The 25,865-nt window shown below is 48.7% G+C and overlaps 1 protein-coding gene across 5 annotated transcripts in view; it reads left to right on the top strand.

Annotated features, from left to right (window-relative positions):
• AHNAK (AHNAK nucleoprotein) overlaps positions 1 to 25,865 on the top strand; it is a 138,996-nt gene that overhangs the window by 36,249 nt on the left and 76,882 nt on the right. For all 5 annotated transcript variants that reach the window (XM_070230008.1, XM_070230009.1, XM_014729615.3 and 2 more), the window contains exon 5: positions 12,578 to 12,677. In XM_070230008.1, coding sequence (XP_070086109.1) covers positions 12,578 to 12,677 — 100 coding nt within the window. The remainder of the gene's footprint in view (positions 1 to 12,577; positions 12,678 to 25,865) is intronic.

Below are 25,865 nucleotides of genomic sequence, written 5' to 3'. Positions count from 1 at the left end.
GCGTACAGAAAGGGGAGGTTTGGAGAGGTGAAGCAATTGGGCTCAACTCAGAGAGCTGGGAAGACGTGACTCTGCCTAGGTCCATCCAAGCTTTCTGATTAAAAAAAATTTTTTTTCTTTCCCATGGTGCCATTGCTGCTTCCTTGAAGAAGTTGGGAATTTTTTTCTGGGGAGGTTTTAGGAGATGGAAGATAGTCTTTTGAAATTTGTAGGGCCTTGACCTTTTTTTTTTATTTTGAGGAAGAATTAGCCCTGAGCTAACATCTGCTGCCAATCCTCCTCTTTTTGCTGAGGAAGACTGGCCCTGAGCTAACATCTGTGCCCACTTTCCTCTACTCTATATGTGGGACGCCTGCCACAGCATGGCTTGCCAAGCGATGCCGTGTCCGCATCCGGGATCCAAACCGGCGAACCCCGGGCCACTAAAGCGAGAATGAGAGAACTTAACCGCTGTGCCACCGGGCCAGCCCTGGCCTTGACCTTTTAACAACATCCCCGAAGTAGTTATTAAACACTTACGTGCAAAACCTTTTTCCTCAACGAGGCTATAGTCAAGTAGGGGAATAATAATAATAGCTCTCAGTTCTGCTGCTTCCTAGTTGTGTATCTTGGGCAAGTTATTGTACCTCTCTGTGCCTCAGTTTCCTTATTTATAAAATAGGCGTGATATGGTACCTCTCATAGCGTTGTTGTGAGGATGATATAAATTAACACATATAATGTGCTCAGCATATAGTAAATATTATAAATGTTAATTACTACTATTGAATACTTACTGTGTGTATGTATTGTACATGCTTTATCTCTTGATTTTTACAACAACCCTACAAGGTGGGTATTATTGTTCTCACTTACACACAAAGAAACTGAGGCTCAGAGAGGTCAAGCAATGTGTTCGGGGTCACACAGCTAGTAAATAGCAGAGTCAGGATTCAAACTGGGTCTGGTCTGACTGAGAAGCCAGTACTTTAACTCCTCACAACATTCCGCTTGCTCTGACACCAGCAAGATGGTGTTAATAGCAGACTATAAGTGTTTCAAGGTTTGGAGACAAGTGTGGGGAGGGCGTTCCAGGCAGAGGGAACAGCAGGAGTGAAAGCGTGGAAGTGAAGTGTGTGGGGAGGCTCTGCAAGGCAGGGCTGAGGGGAGCAAGAGAAGTTTGGGGATCCTAGGATGACACTTGAGACCCCGGCAGCTTGGCAAGGTTCTGGTCCAGTCCAGAAAAGAAAAGGCTCTTACCAATTTGCCCTTTTGGGAGGTAGGCGGTAGGCTCCAGGCCTCAGGCAAAGAGGACCCCTGGCCCAGGTTCAGCCTCCTCAGTTGCTGCCAGCCCCTCCTGCCCCGTGTTACCCTGTGTCTTTCCCCTCCTGGATCTTCACTCTTCCAGGGGAGGATGATAAACAAGGGAGAAAATACAATCAAAATATTTGCATTATAATTAGCCCCACCCATTGTCCCAGACCACCCTCGAGGCAGCCCGGAAGGCTGTGAACCAGCCGGCAAGCGGACTCGCTGCCCCGCGGCTATGGGCATGCAGGCCAGGCCTGTGCACATCCCTCTGGCCTGCTGGGGCTGTGCCTCTTTCCTGTGGGAGGGCTGGGAACGTGGGAGGCCCCATAGAGGAGTTTGGGCAGAACGGAGTTGTTTCCAACTGTCGCCAGTCTCCCTTCCTGTCCCTTTGCGTGCTGGCCCTGCTTGGCTCCAGGGCCCAGGCCGATTGCAGCGGCTGGAGAACGTGCTAACAATCAGCAGTGTGAGCAGGAGGACGTCCCGGCCTCCTGGGTGGGACGGAGCAGGCCCACCCACCCTCCCATCCTGGCGCCCTGCCTAAGGGGAAGGAGCTGGGGCCTCCACAAGCTCGGACCACTGGCTCTCCATTCCTTAGATTATGCGGGCGCGAGGGAAGAAGGAAGCAAATAGAAATCAAGTGGGAAAATGGAAGAGCGAGCCCGGGATAGGGCAGAGGCGGAGGCGGCGTGGCCGGGGGTCGGGGGTGGAGGGGGGGAAGGGAGAAGGCAGCAGGGGAGGGGCAAGGGGGAGGTTTGGGATGAGCGGCTGGGAAGGTACAAGGGCGTGGAGAGGGAAGGAAAGAAGAGAGAACCCACAGGGAGCAGGGACAGTGCCAAAGGGCTTTAGGGGGACTTTTTAGCCCCGCTCCCCATCTCTGTAAGTCCCTCCTGCGCGCCTCAAATGAACTTACAACCTAAGTAAAGCAGCGCGCTTGCACAAGTTCCCCCCCTCCTGCCAGCCCCCTATACTGTAACCCTGGGGCCGCCAGTGGCCAGGGAGTAAGAGAGGCTCCCAAAGAGACCCGCGGTGCCGGAGGAGTGGGAAGGAGAGAGGGAGAGGGGACAGGAGAAGGGGAGCACAGTCTCCAGGAGGCATCTGCCGCCACGCCCCCTTTGGCCAACCTGCCAATCGCTAGGCCGCATCCGGGTCTCGTAACCCGTTGCCAGGCAGATTTTTATCCAACTCTGGGCTGCTGCGAGCCACGTGCCCTGCGGGGCCTGGGTGGGGCTGGGCGCTGGGCGCCCGGCGCCGAGCACAGCCAGGCGGAAAGAGGGGAAGGAAGACCCTGGGGGTCTGTGGGAAAGTTGCTGGAGGCCAGGGTCACACCTCCTCGGGCGTGGCCGCGGAACCTAGCCTCCTCACCCTGGTGGGTCCCTAAGCCCCAAACGAGGCAGGGACGCATGCTTTTCCTTTAGTCCAGACTTGCCTCAATCGCCAGCTTTGTACTCTGAGAAACTGCTGTGCTGGAGAGTGCCACCGCCTTAGACGTTGATACTTTGGGATATTTACGTTTAAAAAGAGAGCTTTTGGGCCCTGAGGGATGGGTTCCTCATGGTGGTTATTTCAGGCCCGTGGGCAGGCAGCTCGGGTATTTTGGGACAGGAGAGCCTTTTTAGCAAAGCCTCACAAACAGCGTGGCTGGGGAGCCGCCTTGCTGTCCCTGCTGCGGGCCTGACACAGCCCCGGACCCTGGACGGTAGCAGGGACATTGACCCCTGCCTGCCTTACCGTCCCCACTCCCGGGCCGGTGAGGGGAAAGGCTTTTGACAACCTCTGGCCTTACCAGCCAGTGCCCTGCGGCCTGGGTTTCGTGTTTTACCTGGACATGTGGTCTCCTTCAGGGCACAAGGTCGCCATCCGGCCTCCATCGCCTGTGTCCAGTGGCCAGGCAGTGGGGAGGGCTGGAATGTGAGCAGGCAGGAGAGAAGAATGACAGGGCAGTTTCTACTTGTAAGAGTCCGAGCCCGGCGCACAACTTGAATTTCAAGTGGGCCCTTCAGGCAGATTAGGGAGGTCAAGTGAGAGAGTGGAGGCAGCCGGTGTGGATTGTCTAAATTCCTAGAAAATAAATTCTAGGAATTTAGCTGTGGGAGGGGGGAGTGCCAGGTGCGTAGCAGGGATTGGAGCTGGTGGTCCAGGAGGCATGGGGGGGTGTGTGTGTGGATTTTTGCTGTTCCCTCTCTGTTTGAACACCTTGTTTTTCCAAAAATGAATTATCTCTTGAATCATATCTAAGAGACAAATTAATGCTTTTAACCAAGGCTTTTTAAAAAAAATTATTTTGGGGGGCCGCCCGGTGGTGCAGCAGTTAAGTGCACACGTTCCTCTTATCGGCAGCCCGGGGTTCGCTGGTTTGGATCCCGGTGTCGACATGGCACCGCTTGGCAAAAGGCGTCCCATGTATAAAATAGAGGAAGATGGGCATGGATGTTAGCTCAGGGCCACTCTTCCTCAGCAAAAAGAGGAAGATTGGCAGTAGTTAGCTCAGGGCTAATCTTCCTCAAAGAAAAAAAAGTAAAATTAAAAAAATTATTTTTTTTAGCTGAGCTGCAGTCCTGTGGAGGAAAGCCACTCCCTGTAAATACTCTTTTTGCTGACTGCCCTTTGTTTGAAGTAATTATTGTCCCTGAAAATGGGAAATTACATGGTACTGTTTATCAAAAGGAAATAAATACCTTGGATTAATAAGGTTCTCGCCTTATTGGTGCTTCCAGACCTTGCCAGCAACCTGGGTTAAAAAGACTGCACCGCATGTGGGGCAAACGCTCACTTTTGGCGTTTGACGATTTCGAAAGGGAAATGGTTGGGTCCTGTGTGTCCCTTGAGGCTTGCTGGCCATGTTCTTGTTACATAATCACGGAGAACCTTTGATAGTGCTTTTCTGATGTCAGAAATAAGGACAGGAAAAAACATGGGGAGTGGAGCGTGCCTCCTGCCCACTCTGCTCTAGCAGGAATTGGACTCTGGGTTGCTCTGTGTTCATGAGCGTTTGGTTAACTCTCACTGAACAATAGAGAGAAGAGTTGGATGGGAATGCCTTACCGAGATGGCTTGAACTGCACATTTGCTCACGCAGGGAAGAAAAGTTCTTGGAGGTGCTCTGAGCACAGCAGGTCTCAGCCTTTCCGTGCTCCAGCCAGCACCCTGAAAGTGCTCGCCCCTCCAGTCTCCTGCGTGCTCCCCTCCTTTTGACTCTGGCCATTGTCAGTCCCTGCAGCCTCAAGCTGGCCTCTCCAGCCACACTCAGCTCTTTCCAGCACTCATTTTTTTTAAAGATTGGCATCTGAGCTCACATCTGTTGCCAAGATTTTTTTTTCCTTCTTCTTCCCAAAGCCCCCCAGTACATAGTTGTATATTTTAGTTGTGGGTCCTTCTAGTTGTGGCATGGGGGATGCTGCCTCAGCGTGGCTTGATAAGCAGTGCCATGTCTGCACCCAGGATCCGAACCATCGAAACCCTGGGCCACCAAAGCGGAGTGTGTGAACTTAACTGCTCGGCCACAGGGCTGGCCCCCTCCAGCACTCTTAGCATGCCCTGCTCTCTCCAGTATGCTGGCTTTCCACTTACTCTCTGCTTTTCTGTTCTCAGCATTGTTCATATTAAATTATCTGCAACCAGTTGCCTGCCTGTCTGCCTCCCCCATCAGACTGTCAGCTCTGGGAGGGGGGGGATGCAGTCTGCTTGTTCACCATCATATCGCCAGCACAGTGTCAGGCACACGGCCCATGGCACACGGCACATGGCAGAAACTCACTAAGCCCTCCTATCACTATCTTATCGCTTCACTTGTCACTTCCCTTAGCAACAAGTGCCCCAGTTTTCCTTCTGTCCATTACTATGTATTTCTCTGATCTCCAAGAGGCATTAGTCTCTACTTTGGGTAAAAACATATAAACAGTTCCAAAGCAAACCAACCAAACAAACACCAGAACTGGTTCTGTAATAAGTGATTGCTAAAGTTTTGCCTATCAGCTGCTCTCCTTCAGCTGTTGATGGGTCTGATTTAATTTCAGTAAAGGATAGAAAGCGTGCAGCCTGTCAGTCAGCAAACTCTTCAAAATCCACACCCTTCTAGCAGGCGGGACTGCCTTGTTGGGGTGAAAAGGAGGTAAAGCGAAAACTTGGTGACTCAGAAGGTGAGGAGCTGAAGTCCCAGAAAGGTGGGCTGGCGGCCACAGAAGGCATGCTGAGTGGGAAGACACCTGCAGGGATTTGGTGGCAGATGAAGGTGGGGCAGGAGGGGGTCTGAGATGGCCCCCACCAGAATTGCAGCAGAGATGTGACAGCCAAGAATTGAAGTGGAGGAAGGAGAGGAGGAAAGCTGGGGTGTGGAGGAGGAGGGGGCTCCCCCGATCTGATCAGTTTGGTCCAAAACCAGTGGCTGGCACCTGAAATGTCATTTATCGTTTAAGTCTGGGAAGTATGACTTTTGAGGATTCTGTTCCCAATAGATTATTTTTATTTTTATTGATTTTTTTAAAGATTTTATTTATTTATTTTTTCCCTTTTCTCCCCAAAGCTCCCCGGTACCTAGTTGTATATTCTTGGTTGTGGGTCCTTCTAGTTGTGGCATGTGGGACGCTGCCTCAGCGTGGTTTGATGAGCAGTGCCATGTCCCCGCCCAGGATTCGAACCAATGAAACACTGGGCCGCCTGCAGCGGAGCGCGCGAACTTAACCACTCGGCCACGGGGCCAGCCCCAGTTTTTATTGATTTAAAAAAATGCATCTTTCTGAAGAAATTCTGAGTGCCCTGACAGGCTTTGTTTTATTAAGAGAGTAATACAAAGAAAGCATCTTCATTTGTTCTCCTTCTTTCTTCCCCCTCCGTCCCTCCCTTCCTTCCTACTGAAATTTTTGACCAGAAACGCCAGCCAGGATGTGGAGAGCTGTGTTTTCCACCTGAACCAAGGTGGGGCTGGCCTTCTCTTTGTTGCAGCTAACTTGCTCCACCTCCACCCTGCTGTTCTCTTTGAGCTGGACAGACACAGCGACAGTGGCCCCGTTGCCAGCACAGACTGTTGCAGAATGAGACAAAGCCCTTGTGTATTTTGCTGGGCAGCACTTGGCCATGAAATCCTGACATGTGAGCGTAGGAGAGCATTTGTGATGCCCGAGCATACGGCTCTTGAATCCGCGCTTTTCAGGGCGTTTCCAAGCCTCCTTCAAGGACATCGAGGCTGAGGTTTGGTAAGTGTGTTTATCTTTCCCAAGTTGGGACAAAGTCCTCCTGGAAAGTAGATTTTGAAGCACTGAGATCAGAAATCTCCTGGGGAAGTGGGTATGGAATTGTGTGTTTTAACGTAATGCAGTGTGTTTGAGCAATATCCGTGTCCTGTTGTCAAGAAAGAAACACCATTCCCAGCCCAGTGCAGACTGGGTCCAATGGCACCTGACCCAGGTGGCTTGGGCTGATTCCTTGTCCACAGAGAGCCAGCTGTTGAGGTAGGCGAGATGAAAGGATTATTTACTACAAAAAGTGGTGGGTCAGGAATCTCCCAGTTGATTCTGTTAGTTCAAAATGGAAAAGAAATGAAGTGGAGGTGGTTCCTTGGCTTGATATCCAGTACGGTCATCCAGGCTCAGCAGTTGAAAGCCCATTGGATTTTATTAATCATTGGAACAATGCAAAGCTGCTCACCACGCCCCACATGTCTCACCACCGGACTCTGAGGGACAGCACGTAGGTGTGGGAGGAACAGGTTCCAACCTGATCCTGATCGTTAACAAAACTAGTCTTCCCCAGCAGACGTGAATCTCCAGGCCAATCAGATTACCTCAGCCTTCTAGCACCCGTGTGAACGGGCATTGTAGGGAAGCTGGCTGGGCTGGGCTCATGTAGGGTAGCCCAATGCCTATAAGGTGTAATTTTCTTTTTTTCCCAAGGAAGATTAGCCCTGAGCTAACATCTGCCAATCCTCCTCTTTTTTCTGAGGAAGACTGGCCCTGAGCTAACATCCGTGCCCATCTTCCTCTACTTTATATGTGGGATGCCTACCACAGCACATCCCACTGCATGGCTTGCCACGTGATGCCATGTCCGCACCCGAGATCCAAACTGGTAAACCCTGGGCCGCCGAAGCGGAACGTGCACACTTAACCATTGTGCCACCGGGCTGGCCCCAATATAAGGTGTAATTTGAAGGCCTCAGGAAAGGCCACCCTAGCCTGAAATCTCTGCCCTACTGGCTTGTCAAAGATTCCTGCAATTTCACTATTATCGAGCCATTGCTTTGTTTCCACAGGCCCTCTCTGTGCTGTTCTTCTGTAAACGCAGGTTGGTCTGTGATACGGGATTCCCTTAATCTTCCCACCTGAAATTGTGTGTTTAATCTCTTGGGTAAACCCCAAATTCAGCTCCACTTTTTCTTTTTCCAGTTTTATTGAAATATAATTGGCATAGAATATTGTATTCGTTTTAGAGGTACAACAAATAATGAGTTGATATATGTGTGTGCTGGGAAACGATCACCACAGTAAGTTGAGTCTCGGTTCCACTTTTTCATGTTAGGTCTCTCTCGAGTCACTTCACCTGCCCTATTCCCTATTCTGTTCAGCTTAGACAGGAAGGGAAGCTGGAAGCCAGGTGGCTCAGTGTGGGGGACAGAAGAGCCAAGGAAGGTGGAAGGAAGGGCGCTGGGGACTAGCGGCCTCTCACATGGCTTCGCAGCACAGTAAGGGCTGCCGGCCTTGCTCTGGTGCCAGATGGCACATGAAGGGAGATGTTCTCCCCTCTTTGGCCAAAGTGGATCCCCGTCAACTCCGACACATGCTCCTTTCCTCTCTACTCTCACTTCCTTCATCTCACTCACTTTCCTCTTACCTCTCCTCCTTCCCCTTTGCTCTCAGCCATCGTCATTCTAAGTGGCCCCATGTAGGAAGGGAACTCTCAGTTGGTAGCCCCAAGGAGCCAGGAGCTCCTAAACCAGACCAGAGCTTGGCTGCACCCTTTCCTCCTTCCACACTTGGTTCTCAGTCCTTCCATGAGGCCTGAGGAGTGACCCAGGAGCTGCCCAGCTGCAGGCATTCCAACTTGTACAGCTGGTTGGAGCAGACATGGAGGGTGTGCAGCGAGAGGCCAGCCAGATGCTGGGGGCTGCACTAAAGGCTTAGACCGTTTCTGCCTTTTCCTCTTTGCCTGGCCTAGAAGAGGTGACCAGAACCCATCTCTGCATGCCCCTGCCTCTGGGCCGATTTTATCTCCCCATACCTCTCTCCCAGAGCCCCCCATCCCAAAGGAAATGATGCCATAAACTCCACTGGAATATAACTCTAAGCAGGCAGGGATTTTTAATCTATCCTCAGAGTCTGGAACAGTGCCTGGCACATAGTAGGTGCTAAATAAATATTTGTTGCCTGAACCTCCTCTGATTGACGTAATCACAGCTGGTAAAATACTTTCAACTCTGCTGAACACTCTTTTGGGCCGGTAGACATTTTTAGAACTCACATTATGAAAGATTTAATTTTTAATTACACCACATAGCAATTCATTTTTCTCGAAAATTCAAACAGAGCCCTGATGGCCTAGTGGTTAAAGTTCGGCACATTCCACTCCAGGGGCCCAAGTTCGGTTCTTGGGCACGGAACCACACCACTTGTCTGTCAGTAGCCATGCTGTGGCAGCAGCTCACATAGAAAAACTAGAAGGACTTACAACTAGAATATACAACTATGTACTGGGGCTTTGGGGAGGAAAAAAAATTGAAACAGTAGGGAAGTTCTGCTTGCCCCAAACCCAGTTGCATGCCCCTCCTGAGCACTAACCACAGCCACCATCTTGGCGTACATCCTGCAGACTTTGCTCTATGCGTTTGGACAAAGCTGTCTGTAAACACAGACAGCTGTAGCTTGGCGGGTTAAAAGAAACCGTAAATAAGATCCCACCGTATTGTTTTGCAATTTGCTTGTTTCTCCTTACTAATATGTTTTGGAGATGTTCTGTGTAGGTAACTACAGATCCACTTCATTGTTTTTCACGGTTGTGAAATATCGCATAGCATAGACGGAGTACTGTTTGTTTAACTATTCCTGTACTGACAGAGCTTTGAGTCATGTCCAGTCTATGAACATCCTTGCAAAACCACTCTGAGTACATGTCCAAGTATTTCACTGGGACACCTACAGATGGAATTGCTGAGTGAAGGAGCATGTGCACTTAGCATGTTAATAGCTATGCCAAATTGCCCTCCCAAGCGGCTGGATCCATACACATTCCCACTTTTGGGTGTGAAAGCCCCTGCTTTCTCCGTACCCTTATTGGTTTTTATTGATCTTCTTTATTTTTTTTTACCAATCTGTTGGTCAAAACACATTATCTCATTGTTAGAATAAAAATTTCAGTTCAATTTTCTAGGCGAGGAAATTGTAATTCATGTTAGTAACATAATCGCATGTAGAGTAATAATACTATTTAACTGCTATGTGTTCTGTTATTTAGTAACTATTTTACATAGAATGAGTAAGTAATCAGGTCTCTGCCCTTTTAGATAGAAATAGTTATGTATCAATTTTTCTCCACACATTTCGCTGTGACCTTTAGATGTAAAACACAAGAGTGTGGGGGTCTTATAGGACCCCAGGGGAATGACCTCTCCTTTCCCCTGCATATCCTCGCTTCTCTGGAGTGGCTCCAGTGAATTCTTTCGATGCCACAGCCTGCCCTTCCTTCATGTCCTTTCCCACCACACAGTGGCCACGTCCTGGAATGACGATGTCAAGTCGCCCAATCCGATGGCGTGGTACATTCTCTGCTCCCCGGCCTCTGGGTTTCTGCTTAGAGCAGCTTGGAACACGTCAGCAGAAGTTGTTGGTTCTGTCCTTTGCTCACCTCTGATGATAGCTGGCCCATCTTCTGGTCTATCAGAAGCTATACCACGGGCTGGGTTCTGCCTTAATCTTTTCTAAGCTCAGACGTCACCTAGTACAACGTATTCCAGAGAGAAGCACATTTTAAAAGGAAAAGCTTTGAGAGCGTTTAAAATCGTACACTGTTTAATTTTGTGGCTAGTTCCCTTCCCACCCCCACCTTGAGGTCGTTTGTTCTTCTATTTTTCTTAACCTCTGGATAACGCCAAGATGGTGGTTGCGAAAGGGTTTTTCTCCCTGAAAGTTTTCTCTAGGCATGGTTCTTTGTTACTAACAAGATACAGCTTAGAATCATTTCGTGCCTTAATATTAATCTCTGATGATTGAATTGGAATCACCACCCACTGTGGCTGGATTTAATAATGGCCTCCTCCTAAAGTTACTTTTTTAGAGGGAGCATAGGATTTTAAGGCAGTGTGACTTGTTTTGATGGTTTCAGGTTAATTTTGTGTTTGTATCAGGTTAATTTCATATTTGTACCACAAAACCATTTGCTTGTTGATTTGATTGTTTCATTTTCTAAAGTGAGTTGAAACCAAAGTCATGTCCTACCCCCTTATTCAGTCCAGCTACTACAGAATCTTTGCTTTGCTGGTTTTAGAAATATTACTCTATTTCTAAAGCACTCCAGTTTTGGCCACAAATTATACCAACAGGACGCCGTGGGGCAATCTATATATTTAGCTAAGAATCTTAGTTTCTTTAGGATAACTTATTATTTTGGATATTCTGGTAACTTTGCCTTGGACTTTTTTTTCTTTCATATTTTCTGATATATGCTGCAAAACATGAGTGGAGGGGTTCATGAACCAGAAGGCCTGTGTCCAGATCCCAGCTCTGCCACTTCTTAGCTGTGTGGTCTTGGGCATGTTACTTACGCTCTCTGTGCCTCGGTTTTCTCTTGTGTAAAACAGAGTAACGGTAGCAACAATCTCCCGAGTTGCTAGAAGGAGTTTATGTACAAGTTTAAACAGTGTTTGGCATATGGTAAGTGCTAATGTGTTTGTCATTATTATTCAATCCTTTCTGAAAGAAAAAAACATTCCTTTCTTCTGTGGTTATTTGGACTTATTCTGAGTTACATTTTATAATTGAAAACCGAACAAATTGAAATGAAGGAAGAGTCATTGAATGCTTAATTACTCAACCAAACTGTTTCTGGAAGAGGCAAGAGTGTTTCTGTAAAGTAATTCACACCTGATTAATCTATTAGGATTTTTGAAAATTTGTGCACTAAGAAAAACCAGTGGGATGAGATTAATCTATGTGCAGTTTTTAAGAGTATGGGAAATTTTCATGCCATTGGTTGTTAAAGAAACGCAAGTATCATTCAGTTGAAAAAAAATTTCTTCCTTCCTTCCTTCCTTGCTTCCTTTCTTCCTTCCATCTGTCCTTCCTTCCTTCTCTCATCAGTCATCCATTCAAGCAACGAACATTTCCAGAGTGCCTGGGACACTGTGCTAGGCTCTACAAACAGGGGCACAGAGACAAATAATCCATGGTCCCAGCCCTTAGGAAAATCTAATGAAAGATTTGCTTGTTACTTATGGTGAGGAAAAATTTAAGTGGCCCCAACCTCCCTCGGAAAGCTTGGGACAGGGAAGACAGACCATCTGTAAGAAGGAATCATGAATAAGAAAATTCACCAATTGGAAAGCGAAGATCCGGACTCATTCCATTCATCAGCCTCCAAGTTACTTTCTCTTGAGGAAGAGCTATTTCTTGGGATGATGTTCAACTTGAGGAAACACACGAAAAGAACAGCCCATTGAAGGTGTTGATAGCAACCATGGTTTCCATGTTGCTGGCAGAGAGAATCCTGGCACTTGCCAGGGAATCCAATGCTCAGGTGGGCTTTCCTTCTTGATGGATCGCTTATTCTGACATGGTGGTGACCCCTGGATTGAAGATCTACCACATAAGGCTTCAGGGCCTCCTCGTGGAGTTCAATCTACTCGTTGGAACTCCTGCCCCATGAGATCCAGCTTGGTGCTAAGCAGAGAAGGTGCTCAGTAACTCACAACCCTCCTTTCTACACATTCTTCACTTGACAGCATCTTGTTCATCAGTGTTGGGTTGCACCTTATCTCTTTTCTTCTGCCACTGCAAAATCCTTGAGGACAGCGGCTAGATCTGCTGAACTGATGAACCCGAGATGACATTGTCCCCTTTGTACGAGTTTCCCTGGACTTTCACGGAAGGATGTCTTTCAGCATATGCCAGCTCCCTTCTTAAGATTCTCTGATCACTTCCACAGACAGAACTTCCAAATGAGGGTGGAGTGGGCTGGGTGGGATGTGGTGGGGGGTAAAGGTGGGACCTCTGGTTTTTCTGTATACCCTTAGTAGACATTTAAGAAATGTTAATTAATTGGATCACTTGATGAATGACCTGGTAATAATCCTTGTCTTTGTTGTTAGAACACATCACAGCCATCAGCACTGGAATGCAAACACCAGAATAAACCGGAGGAAGCCACCAGCCAAGCCCGGGCAGTTTCAATCTCCACCTCAAACGCAGGTGAGAGAAGGTGGTGGGAACTGAAAGAATGATAACCTTAATTGTAATAATGATACCCTCTCTTGAGAGATAGGCTCCAGGGAGCATCTGCAAGTGACCAGGCCTTCCTGGGCCATAGAAGTCACACTCTGGAAGGCGCTGGCTCAGGACAACAGGGGCCCAGCCTGTTCCTCTCCAGGGTCTAGAAATTCAAGTCCTCCTTCTCTCCTTTCAGCTCTTTGAAAAACGTGTAGAAAATGCACTTACTACAGAAGAATTATTGACTCCTTTAGAAGGCTTCTCAAGCGTTTCTTTGTATGTAGGGCTTTGTGGAACATTGGCATGCTTATAGGACAGTGTCTATTGAATTCAGAGTTCAGGGTGGAGCAGAGACCGGACACTTAGAATTCAAGCATTAGTATCTACTTCTAATTGAAGAGCCACCAGAGTTTAGCAAAAGGTATTTTTGATCCTATAAAGGAAATGCTTTCTTAGGCCTCCCAAGAGGGGAGACGCCCACACGAAGGGTGAGACAAAAGGAAGAAATGGCTATGGGTGTGGAAATCCTGGATCATGGGGAGCTAGCTGGGGGGCTGTTAGCTCAGTCTGGGCCATAGCCATGTTTTGGTTCTGCACAAGAATTAAACTTTTTTGGAGGTAGTTTGCAAACTTTGAAAATCAGGAGGTTTCACAGAAAATGGGGAATATATGGCTTTTTTGGAAATGTTGAAATCTTCAACTGGAGCAGAGTGACTGCTCTGTCACTGGGGAATTGGAGCTCTCAGCTTCCTCCTCCTGCGCCCCGTGGACCCCCACCTCCCCTGCCTCCTCCATCCCAGCATCACATGGTGTCTTGACTCCTGAGGCTAATCCCTCCAGGGGTTCTGTGTATCCCTCTCATTCACCTCCACCGGTCACCCCGTCTCTCCCCAGCACCCCATCTCTGTCTTGGCATCTCCTTTCGGCAGATAAATATGCACACGCCCCTCCCCCTTTAAAGAAACCCTCCCTCAGTCCCTCCCCCTTCTTGCTGTTGTCCCTGTAGAGTCAACCTGCTTGAAAGGGTCGCCTCTTCCCCGTTTTCCACTCACTCCAGTGCCCCACCCACTGCCACAGGCCTTCCCTCATCTCCACCCAAAACTGTTCTTGCTTATCCTTTATTCTGCCCAGTGCACTCTCTGGGCATTTGGAGCTATGTTTCTCCCTTCTGGGAGCCTTCTCATCCCTCAGCTTGGTGATGTCTCTTTTGTCTTGATGTCTGCATGGTTAGGACAACTCTGCTCTCCCTTCCCAGACCTTTTGTAGGCTCACAAAGGGTAGACTTTCCCAAGGACCTGCGCTGGGGTCTTTATTTTTCTCACTCTCGATGCTTTCTGGGCAACCTCTTGGGGCCCACTGATTCTCAAGCCTGTTCTCTAGCCAGCCCTCTCTTCTGAGCTCCAGGCCTGCACCAGCTGGGAGGCCTGGCACTGGGCTCACCTCCACCTCCCCTCTCCCTGCCAACCCGATCCGCCTCTTGTTTTCTCTGCCTCTGAGCAGCTCTGCTAACCATCTGGTTGCCACACCAGTCACCCACCTCCTCAACATCTCTGACATCTTAGGTTTCATTATTTACTGCAGTCGTCTCTAACTGGTCTGCCTGGCTTAGATCTTTTCCTCCACTGATGGGCTGAGCTTTAAGTAGAGGCCAGTCTAAAATAAAAATCATATCATGTTACTCCCCTGCTTCAAATTCTTCAGTGGCTCTTCTTGGCTTTCAGGGTGGAGTTCACATCCTTGGCTTAGCACACAAGGCTGCCGTGACCTGGCGTCCATCTGAGCACCCACAGCTTCCCATGTGGGCCTTTCACTCCGGCCACAGCAAAGTGCTGGTGGGTGCCCAAATTCATGATGCTGGGCCCTGCTTCTGTCTTCATGATGCCATTCCACAGGCCTTGTGTCCCCTGTTTTTCTGGGCCTTTGAGTTACCACCCCAGGCCTCCTTGAGACTCCAAGTCTGGGCTCACTGCCCCTTCCCTGTGCTCTCCCGCGGTGCCTGGTCATCCCTGTTTCAGCTCCCTCAGCACTGGGCTTCTGCTAGACTTCACATTCAGTGGAGACCCAGGAAGGTCCCCGGCAGAGTATGTCTGGTACATAAAATAGATAGATGATGGCAAGAGCTTCTGGCTGCCTTCCCAACACTCACATGGCTGGATGCTTCTCTCTTGCCCTTTTGGGAGCAGATTCTAGCTTCTCATAGTGTTTGCCTTCCCACTGCAGCACTTCTTTCTCGTGCGATGGACTTCATCAACATTTATTAAGTGTCTTAGGATTTAAAGGCCACTGGGATTTGATCCCTTTCCTCAAAGGACTTGTTATACACTGGGTGCATAATGTCTACTCATGCAATGAGCACTTATTGACAGCCAGTACCGAAGGAGGCAGAGTAAAAGCTGCCAGGAACAAGGATTCAGATAAACTCTGCAGAGCTCAGAGGCCCTTGCTCTGGCTTCTCATCTTCACGTGCCTTGGTTCGAACTACAGGTGAAAGATTACGGTTATCTTTGTTGGGGTCTCATCTACAGACCATGTCACAGGCTTTTCCCTCGTCATGGATGTTTCCTTAGGTGCTAGGTTGCATGTCCCTCATTTTCATGGACTTTGAAGCCGGAGTGTTGTGTAAACATTACTTCACCAGAATGCCAGAAATGAGCCTTTCCTGCCTCTGCCATTAGCCCCCAGCTTTCTCTAAATCAACTTCTCAAGAGAATTCTGCCATTTCCCTTAATTGTTAAAAACGCGTTTGAACAGAACAGAACTTGTGTTGGCTTTCTCACGGCCACCCCGTTGTCAGCTGTTGTCATAAAGAGTCATTTTGGTCAATAAGCAGAAAATCAATAGGTTTGATCAGAGATCCACTGTGGTACTTTGAGATAAGGCTGTGAAGTTCAGACCAGCGGGGCTTTTGAATCAAGATATCTGGTGTTGATGTCACACGGTGTCCTGAACGCTCCAGCGGGTTTTGGAGGGTGAAATGCTGCAAAGTTGACTCTGGGAATGTCAACTCATAAAGTCACAGTGTGGGATGTCACACGGTGTGGCATGGAGAGCTGTGTGTCCTAGTGGTTAAGAGCCCTACTCTGGAGCTGGGCTGCCTGGGTATGAATCCCGTTTCTGTTCCTCTGACCTCCGGCAAGTTCTAGTTTCCTCATTTGAGCAATTAGGATAATTAGAGGACTTCTCTTATGTGGTGGTGGTGAGGATTAAGCCAGGTAGCACCTGTACAGTGCGCAGACACACAGTAAGAGCTCGATAAATATGAGCTGTTCTAATTATGCCCCTTTATCAGCTTCACACAGGACGGTTAAGCATGATGACTTTTTCCTGGTCACCAAAGCTGTCATCCCATCTCCCACCATTTGTGGTCCACAGTGTCCCTGTTCCTGTTGTTTCAATCCTCTTTGCCCACTTTGCATCTCTGACCATCTTATTCCAGTCCTATCCTCTTTCATATTGTTCTTTCCGCCTAGAATAGGCTTCTGCTTCATGCCTGCCTCCCCCCACCCCCGACCTCCTGCTCCCTACCCTGAAGCCTCTTGGTGAAATGGATGCAGATGTTCTTGTACCCACAGCTAACCGAGGGAAAACTTTAGGATATTTTTTCATCTGAGTTTGTATTTATAAATCTCTAAAGGCTTATAGAGCCCTTGCCAGTGGGCTAATCTGTGAGATCACTATTTAAAATTTTTTAAAAAATATGTATGACATAAAGTCTACCATTTTAACCATTTTCAGGTGTACAGTTCAGTGGGATTAAGGACATACACAGTGTTGTGCAACCGTCACCACTATCTCTCTCCAGAACATTTTCATCTTTCCAAACGGAAACTCTGGACCCATCGAACAATAAATTTTCCTTCCCCCCTCCCTCCAGTCTCTGGCAACCACAATTCTGTTTTCTATCTCTATGAATTTAACGACTTTTGGTCCCTCCTATCAGTGGAATCATACAATATTTGTCCTTTGGTGTCTGGCTTCCTTCACTTAGCATAAGGTCTTCAAGTTTCACCCACATTGTGGCATGTGTCAGAATTTCATTCCTTTTGAAGGCTGAATAATATTCCATTGTACGTATATGCCACATTTTGTTTGTTCATTCTTCCACTGATGGACATTTGGGTTGTCTCCACTTTTGGCTATTGTGAATAATGCTGCTATGAACATGAGTGTACAAATATCTGTCTGAGTGCCTACTTTCAGTTCTTTTCGGTATATATCCAATAGTGGAATTGCTGGATCATATGGTCCACCTCTCACACAAAGGTGACTTTATAAATCAAGAGCAGAGGTTGAACACCTGGTGGGAAAATTCTCTCCCCCACCCCCACCCCAGTACTTCCCACAGACTTTCCCTCCATAAATGTCAACTCTACTCTCTGGTTGTTCAGGCTAAAACTTTGATGTCATCCTGGATGCTTCTAATTCTTTTACATCCGATATTTAGACCTGTAGCAATTCCCATCAGCCTGATCTTCCATATCCAAAATCTAGTTACTTCTCCCATCTCCACGGCTACTGCCCTGACCTCAGCCCCTACATCTTGCACCTGGATTGTGACAGTTGTTTCCTAAGTGGTCTCTCTCTTCTGCCTTGGTCACCCTCTTGTGTCTTCTTAGCACAGCAACAGGTTCAACTCTTTTAAACCATCAGTCACATAATGTCATTCCTTGCTCATGACCTTTCACTGCTCCATCTCACTTGGGGCAAAGCTCAAGGGCTTGCAAAAATCTACTGGCCCTCACTGCTCTTCTTCTTTTTTATTGAAGTATAATTGACATACAATATCCTATTAGCTTCAGGTGTACATCATGTGATTCGGTATCTATATACATTGTGAAATGACCACCACGATAAGCCCAGTTACCATCTGTCACCACACAATGTTATGACTATATTATTGGCTATATTCCCTATGCTGTGCAATTCCAGAACTGGCTGGTTTGTTAGCTGCCCTCTGGTTCCACCAGTCCCTTCCTTTCATATCTGAAAAAACAGAGACGTGAAAAAGTTGAGTGTCACAGACTCCCGTATTGTCTTGGACTGCAAACTAATTTATGACCCTTAAGTGGTCTGGGTGGTAAACCAGAAGCCCCATGGAGGGAAGGCTGGGAGCCTGCACAGCGTCTGGGACCCACCCCACCTGGAAACTGTCGCCATCTAGTGGCCCCTTTGGTCTTGGGCCTCTGGGGTCCCTGGTAACTTGGGTGCTGTTCAGTTTCAGGAGGAGTGGATGCTGGCTGAGGTCCCTGCCTCTGACCAGGCCGCCCTCCAGGAAGCTCTTCTTGCCGTGAAAACTGTGTCTTTCAAAATGTCATCTTTTTCGTGATTAAATGCACCAGGAGGATGAGGCTCAGCACCATTTTGTGGGCATTTTCGTGTCTTCATGTACCTGACAGTGTGTCCCCATCTTTTTCCTCCTGGGTCTCTTAGGGGTTAAATGCTGCCAGGAAGAAGCAGGGCGAATTCTCTCGCTTATTCTGCACATTAGGAATGAGGAATATTTTATGTTCATGAATAAGCTATTGTTTATTGATGTTCTGATTACAGATAAAGTGTTTTTGTTCTTCTTTGCTACACATGAAATCACAGCAAACAGTACAGGATGGACTATAATTAAATGCTTGAGCAACGTAGTCTCTGCTATACCAGGTGTAGAAATTCAGGGGAAAAGAATATTGGAGAGGGTTGGAATGGTCGGGTAATAATAAAAATAAAAATAAGACTAAAGTAAGAACTGACCCTTATCAAGCGCTGCCTATGCATCAGGCACGATACAAATGCTTTATGTGACTCAACTCGCTAAATCCTCAGAATACCCCTACGAAGTAGGTGCTATTATAGGAATCTAAGGCACAGAAAGATTAAGTGATTTGCCTAAAGTCATAGAGAGCTGAGAAACACAAAGCCAGGATTTGAATCCAGACTGGCTGGCTCCAGAGTCCCTTTTTCTTAAATACTATATCCCATGGCTTTGATGAGGCTTTGAGAGGCAGATAATCCTTGAGATAGGACTTGAAGAAGGAAAGGTCTGACAGCATGGGGACAAATCTGAGTGATGGCCCAGGGATGGAGTGGGCATGGCAGACCCCAACAGGGAAGAGACTAACCTCACTTGGCAGAGGGCACATATTGGGGAGCAATGGGGAAGATGGTGGGGCAGTAGGGTGGGGACAGATTATAAAAGGTCTTAACATCTCAGCAGAGGGTTTAGATTTGATCTGGGAGGACATAGCCTTTGGAGAGTGTTGAAGGCTGACTTGCTAGAAGCAGAGGTTTGGGGAGGTTTTGGGGTGGCGATGGCAGGTCTGACGGTAGGAGGTGTGGAGGCAGGAATGAAGCACAGAAGGTCGGGCCCAGGATGGTGCAAGAGGAATGAAAGGAAGGGAGAGTGATGTGAGAGAATTCACAGGTGGGATCAGCAGCAGGGAGGGGGAGTTCAGCATCCAGTTGGCTTTGAGATTTGGAGTCTGGCGAGAGGGACAATGTTGACTCCAAGGGCTGAAATCTCACTGTTTGTGGGCTTAAGTTGGTATCACAAGGGGTGAGTCCACAAAGAATTCAATGTTTATGACACATTCAGGTTGTTTGTCTTAAACTCTTACTTGTTTGGATAGCCTACTAAGATAGATTTTTTTCTATTGATTGTCGTATCAGTTGTGGTTCGATCAGAGAAGCAGGACGTCAATGAGCCATAGAGAATAAGGGGTTTATCAGTGGGTCAGAGCTCCTACGCTGGGGGAGCTGATTCTGCGGTCTGTGTAAGATGCCCCGTGTCTCAGCTGCGCCAGCTCAGAAGAGAAGATGAAGGTGGAGTGGGAAAGACGAGGGGTGAACTGGAACATGTGTGCTCTCACCACCTGCGATCTCCATGATGTGGGTGACCTGTGGACAAGTTGGAGTCCTTCACCCCAGAGCCATACCCACCTGGCCCAGGAGCTCGAGGAGCTGCGGGCCCAGTGGCTGCCCTACACCAGCGAGGGGGGCCAGCACAGCATGAGCTGCCCCGCGTCTGCCCTACACGAGCTTCAGAGCATAATAAAACAGCTATGCTTCACTTGCGCCTTCCAAATCTTGCACACCTTTCTGTTGTCACCAGTCCCCACCCAGGGACCTATAGAGAAGAGAGTTCTGGGAAATGTAACTATGTTGGCCGAGTACAAAAACACCGCCACTGTCCACACCCTTAGCAGACTCACTTTTCTTTAATTCTCTTCTTTTCCTTTTTGGCGATTTGATTTAAAGGACTTCTATCAATGTAGCATAAACCTTCTTAGTGAATCAGTTGTGACCAACCATTATATCGGAGGATGTTTTCATCCCGCCTGCAAGTTCTTAATAACTCTCATCTCTACTCTAAGTTTAATTTGTTTCTGAAGGTAGAGTGAATGGGGCTGGTATCTTCCAGCCTCGGGATGCATTCTTGGATTTTGTGAGGTGATGGGACATCCCATGTGAAGATGAGCTCACTGCTCCAGGCAGGGCTGATTCTGGGCGACGCTCACATAGGTGGCAGTGAATTTTCTATAGCTACGTCTTCTGCGTTAGTTTGCTTGGGCCTCCAGAACAAAGTACCATAGACCATAGGTACTTGTACCGTATAGGTACTAGACCATAGGTACTTGTACCATATAGGTACTAGACCATAGGTACTAGGACCATAGGTACTATTATAGGCTAAACAACAGGAATTTATGTTTGCATGGTTTTGGAGACTAGAAGACCAAGATCAAGGTGTCGGCAGGGTTGATTTCTTGAGGCCTCTCTCCTGGGTCTATAGTTGATGGTCTTCTCTCTGTCTCTGCGTGGTCTTTCCTCTGTAACTGTCTGTGTCCTTATTTCTTGCTGATAGAAGGACACCAGGCGTATTGGTTTAAGACCCACTCAAATGACCTCATTTTAACTTAATTACTTCTTTAAAGACCGTATCTTCAAATACAGTCACATTCTGAGGTACTGGAGGTTAGGACTTCTCCAGATGAGATTTTAGGGGACACAGTTCAGCCCATAACACCTTCTTTCTCATCCAACTTCCCTCACGGTGCAGGGTCAGCCCAGCAGCTGTACCAGCTGTGTAGTTCTTACATACTGTTACCATGGAAGGCAGCCTCTGGGGTTTTCTGGAAACGTCTAGGACATTGTTTACTGGACTGTTTTCCTGTGCATGGCTGTTCTTGCTTGGGCAAGCGGTGTTTCTCCACGCCATGCATTCCCACTTGGACAGATCAGAAATCCAGGGAGATTTTTTTTTTTTTTTTTTACTACGTGCAGAATTCCTTGCATAGCAGAGAGTTCAGGAAGGAAGGCTCTGCTTGGGGACAGAGGTCGGGGCTCCCGTTTGTTTGATTAGCCTCTGCATTGTACCTAGAATGAGCTCTGTCACAACTGATAATTTAATCTAACCCTTCAGCTTTATTTTCTCCCATTCCTAAAGTATCAGTTACTAAGGGATTTGGAAAGGAGAAGAGAGGCAAAATTGGCAAAAGAAAAGGTTCTGTGGCTCTCACTGTCCAGGACAGCTGGCCACTGGGTCCAGCCTGCTCCCGCAGCAGGCACAAGCGTGGATGGAGGGCTTCGCAAATCCTGCCTGCCGCCCTCCTGCTGGAAATGGGGAGAGAAGGTGTGATACCCTCCTACAAATCTAGCAGAATCAAGCCACAAGAGGGGCTGGGGTTTTCTCCCCCTCTCCTCTGGATTCCGGCTCCCCCGGTACTAGCCAAATTTGCTGTCATTTTTTATTGAAGTGAAAAACAGTCGAGATTTGAATATTCCCAAAGCCACTTTGGAGTACTTTCAAGAAATTGTTTCACAGCAAAAACAGAGAAAAGGACATGATTGCATGCAAGGCTGGGTCACCCACTTGGAGAGCTGGTTCTAGAAAGAGAAATTTGATGTCACGCTCCGGCCTCGTGCACATTGGAAGAAGGGAGTGGGAGGCATTGCGCTGGAGGGATGGAGGCCTGGTCCTCAGCCAGGATGTCCCCCTCTGCACGGCGACAGGCTCTTAGGGAAACATCTTAATCAAAAGAGTCACCAGCGGTCTGGCAACCTTCCAAGCCTCCTTGTACCCGAGACAAAAATGTTGGCCTGATGGAACTGTTTAGGTAATTCCTTAGCACGCTTACCACTTTACAGACTCGAAAACGCAGAGTAAATGGATCGCTGTAAAAAAAATAAAGCTATTAAAAAATTTGCCCAGCTATCTTGTTACAGTCAGTGCCGAAGTAGGCGCACTTCGTAATCTTAACTGTCAACATTAGTGAAACACTTGTGCACCAAAAGGCCTAGGAGGTATTCTTTTAAAGTGATTTTCCTACTGATGTACGCTTTCCTCTTGTCTAAACATGGTCAATTTGGGAAAAGTAAAAGAGGAGAAAAAAAGAAAAAGCCTTGGGGGCCGGCCCAGTGGCTCAGCGGTTAAGTTCACACGTTCTGCTTCGGCGGCCCGGGGTTTGCCAGTTAGGATCCCGGGTGCGGACATGGCACCGCTCGGCAAGCCATGCTGTGGTAGGCGTCCCACGTATAAAGTAGAGGAAGATGGGTACAGGTGTTAGCTCAGGGCCAGTCTTCCTCAGCAAAAAGAGGAGGATTAGCAGCAGATGTTAGCTCAGGGCTAATCTTCCTCAAAAAAAAAAAGAAAAAAGAAAAAGAAAAACGCCTCTCCTGAGCTCTAGAAAGTGTTTAAAATGGCCAAGTGAGAGCTGATAACTACGTGCCCTTGGTCTGTGGGGGAGCTCTGAGGGGAGCACTGGCAGGAGCCAGAGGGGTCCAGTTTTAGTGTGAAGAGGCCTTGAGACCAAGCCCCACCTGTCCCAGCCCCTGGGCTCTACCTGAGAAGAATAGAATGTGTGCAGCTGACCAGACCTGCCTGGCTGAGGCTGTGGGAGGCAAGAGGCCATCCCAAGAAGCCACAGGGAATAGCGGCTGAGGAGATAAGGAGGCCAAAAGCTTTGTGCTTTTAAGATAACATTGTCTCCTGTAGAGGGGAATTCCCTGGAGCAGAGGTGACTGAAAGAGGTTCCAAGCTCGTTCCCACCAGGGCTGTGGATTTCTGAGGGCCTCTGGGATCCGGAGACCTTCGAGTAAAACCATCTGACCAGGCTTCTCTTTTCCTCTTGGAATACATTCTCCAGCCCTCAGCAGCCAGCTCTTCCTGCTCCTCTTCAAATGTACTAGAGGCCTCAGGGCCTTTGCATGTGTTAATCTTTTGGCCAGGAATGCCCTGGCCACCCCCTAAGCCAATTACCCTTCAGGATTTGGTGCAGCCTTCACCTTCACCGGCTCAGGAAGGCCTTGACCCTGGGCTGGGTCAGGGTTCCCTTTTAAGTGCTCTGATTCTTCTGGCCCCTACCCTCTGGAACTCTCTCTCTCCTTCGCCAGATTATAACCACAGCCTCTGAGACATCAGGAATCTCCTTACATGTTGCCAGGTATTCATTCCTAGCAGGTAGCTCTCAGGTGGCCTGAGAGTGGCAGAAGGGAGACCCCTGCTGTCTGAAAGCGTCGGGACTCAACGGGCTCTGCTGACTGCTGTATCCCAAGGACCCAGCTCGGGCCTGGTACTTTGCAGGGGCTGCTTGGTTAATGTCTGTGGACTGACAATATCAAACTCACTTTTGTTGAGCAGCGACCACATGCCCCTTGCACGTTATATTCATCATCTCGTGTCACCTGCACAAGAACTGTGTGAGGACGGTATTATGTCTATTTCCAGATATGGAGATTGAGGCTCCTAGGTTCCGGGACTCTCCTGAGGTTACACAGCTAAGAAGAAGTAGCAATTCCCAGTTCTCACATTTCTAGGGCCTAAGAACCTCTGGGGAGCTGTTTAAAAACGTAGGTTTCCTTGCACGGCTCCCAAGATCCCGATTTTGCATTGGATTTTTTTTTTATTGAGGTAAAATATACTTAATAGAAAATTTACCATTTTAACCATTGTTAGGTCTCCAGTTCAGTGGCATTAAGTGTGTTCACACTGTCGTGCCACCATCACCACCATCCATCTCTAGAACTTTCTCATCTTCCCAAACTGAAACTCTGTGCTCATTAAACACCAACTCCCCATCCCCCTGCCCCCAGCCCCTGGCAACCACCCCTCTACTTTCTGTCTCTGAATTTGTCCGCTCTAAGGACCTCTATGAGTGGACTTATACAGTTTGTGTCCTTTTGTGTCTGGCTTATTTCACTGTCACAGCATTTTAAACAAGGGCCCCTGGTAATCCTCATGTAGGTGTCTGGACCGCTCTTTGAGAAATTCTGGTAGAGGCTGCGAGGAGGGTGAGGGGAAATGCCATCCTGGCACAGGCTTTGAGGGCTGGGATGAGTCAGGGAGTGTGGGCTGAGAGGCAGGAAGAGGGCAGTGAGGGCGATGGTGACAGAGGGGCCCGGGGTGGGTGACATCTGGTTCCTGCCAGGTATTGCTTACGGTGGGGTGTTGACCAAAGCTTAAGAGCTCAAGATGGAAGGACAGGGAGGGACAGTGGTGTGGACTGCTTAGTTCAGAGGGTCCACGAGCTGTGGGTTAAAGGCCAGGGTGAGGAGCTGACAAGAGAAGGCCGGAGCAGGGAAGGAGCCTGGGTGGGATGGGGTGTGTAGGGGCCACAGGAGGTGAGAAAAATCGGAGGGGGGTGGTGGGCGAGAGCCTCATGTGTCAACTCAAGAGGAGGCACCCCTGAGAAGCAGGGGCCAGATCCCACTTTGGGTCTAGAGGCAAATGGTGTTGATGGCGTGGGAGTCAGGGCAGGCGAGTGGGTCAGAAGATGTGGGAAAGGGGACCTGTGGGCACAGAAGGATTGGATATGGAGCCAAGCCTTTGCCTCGACCAGGAGATGGTGTGTACTTCCTCTGGAGGAGGCTTCTAACCCACCCCAGGGAGCATGGTCAGATGGGCCTTCTCTACCTTTCCCCCCTTCCCGGCTGTCTCATCTCTCCCTCTCTTTCTTCATGCTCTTCTTTCCTTCCTTGGCTCCCCTTTCTTCTTAATTTCTCTTTCTCCTAACTGCCACTGAATGGAGCTCAGGCGCGGGTGGAACAGGCCTGTGTACATGCGCGCACTGCAATGGTCACCCCCACACTCCTCCCACCCCCTGCAGCAGACCCCGGTACATGTCCGCTCTGCCCCCTATTGACTGCCTGGCCCTGGGCAGGTCTCCACAGGTCTCTGTGCCTCGTTTCCCCCATGTATAGTAATAGTACCTACCGCATAGGTCTGTTGTAAGGATTAAACGAGAGAATTCATGTAAAGGGCTGAGAGCAGTGCTTGGCACAGAGTAAGCAGCCAATAAATATCCATGATAACTCATGCAGGCTTCTACTTGGGGTGTGATTTTCCTGACTTCTTTGTTTTTTTTCATGGTAATGAGATGGGGAAAGGAGGCCGAGGACTTCCAGCCGTGTGTATAGACAGCATGGGTAGCGAGTGGGTGCATGGCTGGGTGGTCGCTTACTAGCTGGAGCCCATGCTGCACCCTCTGCTGGATTTCAGGCTTGTCTTGTGAGGGAGTGGGGCAGCCACTGGAAGCCTAGTTGCTAGAGGGATGGAGGGGTTTTCTGGTAGACAAGTTCCTAGAAGGGAAGACAGAGTCAGGCTCAGCCGTTGCAGCGGGAGGATCGTTCTGCATGCTGCCTGATGTGGGGCCCTCAGATCTGTCTTCCTGTCTCCCACTTGAGTCCTGTGGAGACAAGGGGGCTGTGAGTCACAACATGGAAGGGTGGCTGTACCACAGTCTTTGTAAGACAATGGGACTGAGAAATGATGCTTTTGTATTTGTGGCCAGAGGCAGACAAAGAGGTGTTTTGCTTACCTGGACAAGGAGGGTGGGGCGTCTTTGGTGCATTGAGGACCCAAGAGGTATCGTGTGGCTTTGGCCTAGTTCCTGGCATAACACTGTGGTGCCCAGCAGAATGGTTGTGTCCTTGCAGATGGTGGAGGTGCAGCCCTGCCTGGCGGCAGAGATCCAGTAGCTGAAGGAGGTAGCTGGTGTGGGGGCCCTGAGAGCAGCAGCGAGGTCTTCTGGAAGCTTAGCAAGCAGTGGGGTGAGGATGGTGACCATCAGCAGAGGGAGACACTGTGGCGGAAATAATGGCCGACCCTTCAGGGGAGCAAATTGGGTCTGCTCAGGCAGACATGTGAGGAGCTATCTGAGGACTTCCAAGAGTAATTGTGTGTGTGTG

This window comes from Equus caballus, chromosome 12 (genome assembly GCF_041296265.1).
Source record: "Equus caballus isolate H_3958 breed thoroughbred chromosome 12, TB-T2T, whole genome shotgun sequence".
NCBI lineage: Eukaryota > Metazoa > Chordata > Mammalia > Perissodactyla > Equidae > Equus > Equus caballus.
Note: the sequence above shows the minus strand (reverse complement) of the source record. Positions and strands in the feature narration are given on the sequence as shown.